Source organism: Macrobrachium rosenbergii, chromosome 31 (assembly GCF_040412425.1).
Source record: "Macrobrachium rosenbergii isolate ZJJX-2024 chromosome 31, ASM4041242v1, whole genome shotgun sequence".
NCBI lineage: Eukaryota > Metazoa > Arthropoda > Malacostraca > Decapoda > Palaemonidae > Macrobrachium > Macrobrachium rosenbergii.
This window is the reverse complement of record NC_089771.1, coordinates 24617884-24627883: the sequence shown is the minus strand read 5'-3', so window position 1 is coordinate 24627883 and position 10000 is coordinate 24617884. Positions and strand designations below refer to the sequence as shown.

The following is a 10000-nucleotide window of genomic DNA, read 5'->3' as shown; positions in this document are numbered from 1 at the left end:
GACGGGCTAATAACAGTGTGAGTGCCTTATCGTTTCCTTCCCAAGTACTGAGATGAGGAAGGTAGTTGCCCTCTTTCCAGGAATCTTGGTGGGCATTTTTTTTTTTAAATTTGAGGAAGCTTATTTTTGCTAATGAATGCGTTTCATATGAAAGATGCCCATTGCCTGTATGATGTAAACAAGAGAAAAACAGATTATTTAAAGATCAATCAACAGGTGCGTTACCTGATGAGGAAGATGAAAGCTACAATTGAAAGACTGAGCCCTTTGGGAATAAAGAAGCTTTTGGAAAGATGATAGGTTTCTCTCTCTCTCTCTAGAACTGGAAAGTACACTTCAAATCCTGGACCGTTTGGCAATAAAGGTGCTTTCGATAAGATGATATTCTTCACTCTCTCTCTCTCCGGGTTCACTTGCCTGTGACCCTCTAACCTAAATTGTTTCCCCTTATCATCCAATTTCCGTTATCATCGTTTCCCCTTACTCTGTCGCAATTCTCTATTTTCCTCTTCTTTTCCCCCACATGGGACAGTGTCTTCAACTTGCCTTTTTCATTTTTATTTATTTGTGTCTTAATCTCTTCCATTTTTTCCTAGTCGTTATTTGTCCTATCCTTTCTCTTGTCATTATCCTTGTCCTTCACGTGTCTGTATCCTATTGTCCTTGTAGCGTCCTGTACTGACAGGACACTTACAACGCATTTATTTACTGGCGAAACAAATTTGTTTTCTCTTAAACAATATCACTATTTTTCCAATTTACAAAAGGTCTAATGCAGTCTAAGTCATTATTTCGTTTGCTGTTAATTTACGACCGGAATTTAAACAGTGTTTGTAGCTACTTTATTGCTTGGCGTCAGTATACATACATATATGTATTTATGTACTGTACGTATGCATGTATTTTTGTATGTGTATATGTATGTTCAATCCTTAACCCTTTTATAAGTGGTTACCTTACAGGAGGCTCATTCCAAATCTTTTTTTCAGTTGTCTGATTCACCATGAAACGCTTTTTAGGTGAGGGTAGAGGAAAGTAAGATGGAAGAAAGAGATACGAATGGAGGTACAGTAAAAGGAATGAAAGGGGTTGCAGCTAGGGGCCGAAGGGACGCCGCAAAGAACCTTAAGTCATGCCTACAGTGCACCCAGTGAGGTGCACTGAGCTGACGGCACTACTACCCTACGGGGAAAGAGAACTGAACAGTATAAAATTGCACAGGTGAAAATTGCACTTTCACCTGCGCAATTTTATACTCAAATTTTATATTCAAATTCAGGTCTCCCTCCCAGTTACTGTTTACTTCATTCATAAACTGTAACTAATATTTATTGATATTTACTAGCCTGCAGTATTATAAAATCTCTCCACAATTTCTCTTTACTTAAGGATTGCCTGAGCGGCTCAAAACGTCTGTTAATCTAAAAAAAAATGAAAATATGATTAATGACGTCACGGATCAAGTTGTTTACAGCAAAAATCTCTGACAGGGAAACAACAATGCATTATTTACCCGTGGAAAATTTTACGACAAGGAGAGACAGAGAACGCCATTAATTTTGAAGAATAATGGATAATGGATGTCAGAGGGTGAACTTTACTGTCATATTGTTGAAAAATTTTTATGTATAATTTAAATATATTAACGTACATTGTATTTAAAACGTTTGTGTGTCTCATGACCTAAGTCCGTCAGACAAGTTGCTGTTATAAAACTGATAAAAATGTTTCTTTATCCCTGCTTATATTTTTTTGTTTGTCGTTATTTCCGCACCTGGAAAGTCATTTGTCTAATTCTCGTTGACAAAAGCTTAATATATATATATATATATATATATATATATATATATATATATATATATATATATATATATAATTATAAATATATGTTTGTGTATATAGATGTATGTATGTATGTATATATACATATATATATAATATATATGCATAAACTTTGTTGAAAAAAGGAGGTGTATCACCAGCTTCAATGGAAGTCTAAAAATAATTCTGAATAAATGGTAACCCAAACATTAATTACCAGTTGAAATTTATGAAGCCGGACCACAGCAATTAGCAAACCCACCCTATGAATCATGAATATCCCGCGCGTGATTCATCGCGTCAGGTGTGAAAATTTATTTTTACGATACGGAAGCACCGTCAAAAGAAGCCTTTGAAGTTTATCACATGTTGTTGAGTCAATTTAAATTGATAAAAAATAATAAATAAATAAATAAAAGATATTCCTATACAATGCCCCTTTCTGTCAACACCAACCCTAGTCCATCCATTTTTCATTTTTGAGATTTTAATCATATAAAAATACTCTCTTTCATTAATTTATTTTTCGGACGCGTCCGCTGGTTTACTGTGATGGTCGAACCACCGTCAAAACACCAGTCTGGTTTTTTTTTTTGTCACGCGAAGTGGTTTAATGGTTTAGCCGGTTCTATTTCGTGGACAACATTGATGGTCTCAGTTCAGGATCGGTGTCAGTAAATGATTCCCTATTGCTCTGTTGTCAGTGCTGTTTTGTTGTCAGTGCTATTTTGCTGTCAGTGCTGTTTTGTTGTCAGTGCTGTTTTGTTGTCAGTGCTGTTTCGTTGTCAGTGCTGTTTTGTTGTCAGTGCTGTTTTGTTGTCAGGGCTACTTTGTTGTCAGTGCTGTTTTATTTTCAGTGCTATTTTGTTGTCAGTGTTGTTTCGTTGTCAGTGCTGTTTCGTCGTCAGTGCAGTTTTATTGTCAGTGCTATTTTGTTGTCAGTGCTGTTTTATTATCAGTGCTGTTTTGTTGTCAGTGCTGTTTTATTGTCAGTGCTGTTTTGTTGTCAGTGCTATTTTGTTGTCAGTGATGTTTTGTTGTCAGTGCTGTTTTATTGTCAGTGCTATTTTGTTGTCAGTGCTATTTTGTTGTCAGTGCTGTTGTACTGTCAGTGCTATTTTGTTGTCAGTGCTGTTTTACTGTCAGTGCTATTTTGTTGTCAGTGCTGTTTTACTGTCAGTGCTATTTTGTTGTCAGTGCTGTTTTACTGTCAGTGACAGCTTCATCGCTTGCATTTGGCAACAAATTAGGTTCGACAGGCTTTTTATTTAGTTTATCGCGAAGGGAAATAACTAAAAGGGGAATTTTATAGGTACTGAATAAAATGTAAATTTTAATCGTCTGATATTAAAATAGGTAACGTTATTAACCCCAAATTGGACGAATTGTTTAGGAAATAAGACGCTGTAACTTATGACCTTCCAGTATTATAGTAGACAGATGTACAGTGAACAGACAGATAAAGAAACAGAGAACGCACGGAAAATCCGATGATCACTTCAAACGACCTTTGTTATTTTTCATTCTCTCTCTCTCTCTTTCACCTCTAGAGGCGAACCACAATAATCGACTAGCAACCAGGTATAAAAGCAGTAAAGAAAAGTAGTGAAAAATTAACACTATATAAAAGCAGTAGAAAAATCAACAAATTCTGATTCCTATAACCGATTTACTTCGGCCTCGAACTGCAATTCCCGAGGGATTTAGAAGACGGAAAAATTGGGCGGAATGGCCGTCGGAATGGGCAATTTAAACGGGTCACAAGGCAGTTACAGTCAGGGGTTAACGATCTCTCTCTCTCGGATTTAGTTGTATTGCCCGAAGTCGAATTGCAATGCTTTTAAAAGTGCGACTGCCGGTTCTCTCTCTCTCTCTTTCTTTACTTTCACCTCGCTGACCCCTCTCTCTGTCTCTCTCTATCTTAACTTTCTCCTCGCTGACCTCTCTCTCTCTCTCTTTAAAGAAAATGCCAGTATGGATTTTATCGTCATCCCATTTTATCTTGGAAATGAAGTCTCTCGCTCTCTCCATTTATATAATTCGTCAGTATGCATTATATCGTCAGTTCATTTTTTCTTGGAAGTGAAGTCTGTCTCTCTCTTTTCATTAAAAAAAGGACGTGGCTATTTTGCCGGCTCCGGCAAAATAGCCTCCTAAACTATTTGCCGGCTCCGGCAAAATAGCCTCCCCTAAACTATTTTACCTTGCTCCAGCAACATAGCGATTCATATGGCATTTAGCTATTTTGCCGGTTCTAATTACGAGTTTTCATAATTTGGGTGTAACTAGATAAATGATATAGCCTACATGTAATAAACATCAATAAGCTTTATATTTTCACTCCACTTTACCTCAAACATGATCTCTCAATCTCTCTCTCTCGTCACTCACGTAAGACATCAATATACACTTTATCGTCACTCCATTTTATCTCAGAAATGAATCTCTCTCTCTCTCTTACACAAGGCATCAATATACATTTTATCGTCACTCCATTTCACCTTAGAGATGAGAGCTTCCTGTCTGTCTGCCTCTCAAAATAAAAACCATCAGCCCACTGCAGTTTCATGTCAACAGGAGATAAACTCAGGCACCCAAGCATTTAATCTCCCATGACAGCTGCTCTTATATCTAATTATAACCGTTTTAATTTCCTCCCAACATAAAAATCGTTTATAATATCGTATAATGTCAAGATACAGCCATTATCATTACTAACAGGATAACCTATCAGAATACAGGCATTAGTATGCGTGTATCCCTTATAATGTATGAATGTATATTCTTAGTCATAACTGGATCGGTGATCACCTTTGGTATACAGGCCCTTGAATATCCACTGGGCTAGGGCGTAGGGCTAGCAACCTCATCCTTTCAGCAGGAACCGAGATCTGGAATGGTACCCTACCTTCCCGGCACCCTTATAAACAGAAACATATTCGCCATTTTTTGGAAAGTCCCATTATACAGGAAAAAAATAAATTGAAAATTAGTCTTCTGCCATCTTTAACACCTCTTATAGGTCTATTGCTGTTAGAATATATTGCCGCAAATTGCTGTTCGTTCCTGTCATCCTCCTGACAAATGAATCTTCTGCACTGATACAGAACGGAGCCATATATAGCCTAAGTCAGTTACAGTTTCTTCTAGCAATAAACATAGCTATATACTACTGCTCGTTCTGTCATCCTGCTGACAAATGAATCTTCTGTTTTGACAAAGAACAAAGATATATGTACACGTTGGTCAGTTGCAATACCTTCTATCACTTTACATTGTACAGAATGAAAGCTACCATCAATTACCCAATGGGCAGTTAAGAAACCACTCGCCATCACAACAGCTATCCAAGATTCTCGCAGCTTTTAACACAGCTTTCCCACCCTTATGTCAGGTCAGCCTATAAGACTCGAAATCCTTTGATAACTACTACGTGGAGTTACAAGGCTTAGGTAGCGAGTCCTTGCGAGAGATGACATTTAATCCCAATGTTCCTTTTTTTGTTGTTTGTCTAACAAGGTTTGCAGTACGTGTCTTGTAAATGTGAAGTGCGGTGATATCTTTGAGTCTGTTGGTTTATTAAAAACTGCTTTTGTTCGGATAAGCTGTTATCAAGTGGGTTTGGTGTTCACGGAATTTCGGCAGGAACAAATGGACATAACCGGTAAGTACAGATGATAATTATCGTATGAAAAGTAATTTGTATTCTTTAAAATAGCAAGAATACTTCCCTCATTTATTCATTTATTTCAACTATAATTAAAAAAATACCCATGAGATTAGAAAAAACAAATCGAAGAAAACCTGTGCGTGACACAGTAATTGGCGTATATAATTATATATACCAGATTCTGCACACCATCGAAATGTTTTGGTGGGAAGATTTCTCCAGTTTAGAGGAATCACCGCTTTTTTATGGTACTTTTTTGACGGGAGCTCTCTCTCTCCCTCCGCTCAACAAATCAGCATAGAATCCTTTGGCTTCTCATGGTGGTTATTCATAAAAGATGGTAAATCTTTTGTTTTCTATGAAACTACGCTGAATATCAAAATTACCATTTCACAGTCTGGAAGTGTATAATTTATATATATATATATATATATATATATATATATATATATATATATATATATATATATATATACACATGTATATACATTGATATATAGGCCTATATATATAAACTCAGTGTTCTTACTTTTGCCACCATGCTCTTTGGAAGCTTGAATTTCAAGTCAATGGCCTCTGTGGGCTTGTTCCACATGAATAGGTTTTATCATCTGAATAATAATAATAATAATAATAATAATAATAGTTAAAATCTGACATCAAACCGTTAAAATGACATAAAAACGTTTCCTTATAGAACACAAACATAGGTCTAATATTTATTGCCTCAGCCTACATCCCCCAGTCATATATGACGAACGTATATATAGGTTATGGGATGTGAATGTAAACGATTTGGTTACTATAACCCCACAATCGAGTTCGTATTGATTTCTGATCCAGCTTTAAAAGGGGATCAAATGAGAATTGTGAAGCACAACGAGGTCCTTTTACCATTGTGAATTCCGTTATGGAAGTTTCCAAAGTCATTTGTATTACAGAAGCCCAGTCAGTGAGTTGTCTTGAAACGAAGCTTTGTAAACGTAATCCGGGGATAATTTTAAATATATTTCTAAAAAAAACGTAATTTTCCAAGAGTTATGACCGTGATAGACCTCTCGTTTCTTAGGTACAATATAAAGGCTTGCAAAGCTCACAACAACTAAGCCAATACAACATACAATTGCGAAAATTTGCCGACATCTTCAATTTGGGTTAAGAGATAGGCCTAGACTTATGTTTCTACATAAGGCAATTATATGTGGTCTACCCTTGACGTATAGTTATCTACGGGTTTTGGCATAAGTTGGGGTTGAATATGTGGTTAAATGGGAAATAAAAGTTTGTCGTTTCTGGAAATAAACGATAAGAATATGGAGTAAAAATAAATTTAATTTCAAACACAAAACGAAAGCGAGTGAATGCTTAAACCCTATCCGTGGAGTTAATGCAATGGTAAGTTTCTATGCGATGGCTTGTAAACACGTACAAATATTAAAAATATATACCAAAGTGATGCTAAACAATGCAAAGACATTAAAATACCATGACCGTTATAAATGAAAAACGTGATGAGTTAACTAACCGGCATCTTCCAAGATGGCAACTGTTCTTGGCGAGGCTATAAACAGGTAGAGGTATTAACGAACCCCAGTACGCAATACAACGTAGTAATATACTAAAAATACATTGCCGGTGATATGTAAACATGTAACAGGGACAAAATAAAGCTTAGAACTAAATCGCTTAGTACATTACCCAGGCTAAGGCTTCCATCACTAGCCTAGACGTCACCTCACTCCTCCATCATCTTCCCGCGTTCATTTAACCAGGTTCCTAAAGCGAAGCCAAAGAGAGCACACTATCTTCACATTTAAATAAGCTTTAGAAGCCAAAGAGAGCACACAATCTTCACACTTAAAAAAGTAACACTACGAGTCGCAAACAGCCCGAAAATAAATGGCGTGACGGATCCAACGTCATGACTTTAACGACTGTTGATGTAGTCCGCCAAAACGGCCAAAGTGACCATCGTACTAGGGGGCCAAAAGGTATCATACTTAAAATGTTATCGATTTCTCTAAGTAAAAACTTATTAAACTTAAAATTTAGGTGAGGATAGTGAGATCAATTATAATTATACACAATGATACTGATAATATGCACTAAGACATACGAAAAATTAATTATAATTTAACTTTTCAATGTTACCCGCCATAAACAAGGGCTTCGCTGCTATAAATAGTGGTTAACTGAACGCGGCGTAGGTAACCATTTAGATACCCAGCACATAGATAATTGCTACCGACATATCCATTGTCTTTCTGTAGTGGTATTTTATACATACTTTTATGACTGTAGAAAGCTAAACGTTTTCCTTTTAGTATGGGACTTACTCAACAAGCATTCCGATATTTGAACATTTTCCCGAGCTTTGATTTCGTCCTTGTCGATCTGAAATATGGTGAAATACTAGTCACTTTCGCCTGCTAATTTTTCCTCTCTCTCGCTCTCTCTCTCTCTCACTCACACACACACACACACACACACACACACACACACACACACACAACCCATTTGTTACCAAAATTGTCTGCTATGAGCTAAGCACTTTATTCTCTACTGTGCCAACATAGACCTATTAGATTTGAAAGTTATCTTCTCTGCTACCATAGAACTAAACGAGGGTTCATGGATTGATTATTGATTGATTCAACAGTAAATTATCTGGCGTTACAAGAAGGAAGGTCATCGAGGGGGAAAGAGAGCGTGCATTCTGTTAAGTAAAAATCACAAAAAATACTATTCCTGATTACTTGGATACTTGAATACTGAAATTTTTCTTAATTATGATTCCGTTTTGTTTACGGCCCGAGTTTTGAAGTAGAGCTTGCCTATATTGAGACCACCGAAAGAGATGGTCCGTTTGATTGCCCCCTCACTAAGCTGCGGTGCTTTAGCATAGCCTTAATGCAAATCTGATAACATATTTGCAAAATTTCAACTGGTGCCCAGTGGCAAGCGTTATGCTCATATAGTGGTTGCGTTGATCGAAATTAAAAGAGCAGATTATGATGTTCTCTCTCTCCCTCGAAATCTAGTGAACTTCCCCAACATTTTGACCACTAAAAGATATGTCGCACATAACCTACAAGATTATACGATACTCATTCTGCTGTTTGTTGTTGGAGTATACTGTAATGAACCCTCTTGATAGCGCGAACCATTTCGAAGATAGGTGATCAATCACCGTGGTTGTCCATAGGGAATGAAAAAGCACTAACTGTCGGCCGGGTTTTATAATTCCCCTTGCAGCTGGGAACCACACAACGGTACGGCATCATGGCGTACGGTATGTTATGTCATTAATCTGTACTCAGCTCCTACTTATGGAAGAGGAAAGATTGTCTTTTAAAGTTTTAATATTTGTACGTATATATATATATATATATATATATATATATATATATATATATATATATGAGCATCGAAAACAGTACTGCACTGCAATGAGTTCAAAGGTTACGTTAGTTATTGAAATTCCTTCCGTAGGCTCCTGTACCTGTAACCCCTTAGAATACTAGGCCAGTACAAATTTAGGTAGAACTGTAGAGTAGCTCCGCGGTGGCGACTGCCTTCTAACTTAACTTTTTCTACATTTTTTTGATTGCTAATTATGAATTTACGTTTAATTTTTTGGCGCTCGAGCGTAATTAACCCGTAATTAACCCCAGAAGTCCATCCAACAAGGGGTTTCCATACCCGGTCTTCACTAGACAGAGCACAGGTACGTCTGTTTCGAACGGTTCATATCCCGTCCGACAAGTGCAATAACTTGTTAACGTATGGGTACCCGCCCCCGCCCAGTACTAAACACGGCAAAGGGACATTCCGTTTGGTCGACAACAGACAGATGCACCGCCAGTATCAGAACCCCTAAAAACCGGTTGAAAAGGTAAAAACAGGCGCGGAGCTAATGTATAGAATTACCCAAATTTATACACTTTAACCAATCTAGGCTCAATAAGGTAAATGGGTTATCCCTTACCTTTGACTACTGTCAATAGTAACTTGCCTATTTCATGATCACTATGCTGTACTTCCACTTGTGATGAATCCATAACCTCTATGTCTGTGCCATTGTAATTCCTGAGGACCTTATCTGAAGGCTCTATCACTAAGTTAGGCATCGTATTTGCAATGTTACTACACGTCTTACCTGACGCAGGGCACTTGTCCCAATCATTGCTATAAAATCCCCATTGGGGGTTAGTGCCTTTATTTATAAAGGTTCTTTGCTGCGTCACTTCTTCCCCTAGCTGCAACCCCTTTTATTCCTTTTACTGTACCTCCATTCATACTTGTCCATCTTTCTGCCCATCCTCTCCTAACAATTACTTCATGATGCAACTGTGAGGTTTTCCCCCTCTTACACCTTTCAAAACTGCCTATTCTCAATTTGCTTTTCAGCTGTGAATGACTTCACAGGTCCCAGTGCTTGGCCTTTGGCCTAAACTGTATACTCCCACTGATGTAATGATCCTCTTGACCACATCTATAGCATGCTTT

General features: G+C 37.3%; 1 protein-coding gene across 1 annotated transcript in view; it reads right to left on the bottom strand.

The window, feature by feature from the left end:
* LOC136855427 (uncharacterized) overlaps positions 1-7442 on the bottom strand; it is a 144657-nt gene extending 137215 nt beyond the window's left edge. The window contains exon 1 of the mRNA XM_067132433.1: positions 7190-7442. Within this exon, the coding sequence (XP_066988534.1) occupies positions 7190-7207 (18 nt within the window). The 5' untranslated portion in view covers positions 7208-7442. The remainder of the gene's footprint in view (positions 1-7189) is intronic.
* Between the last annotated feature and the right edge of the window lie 2558 nt (positions 7443-10000).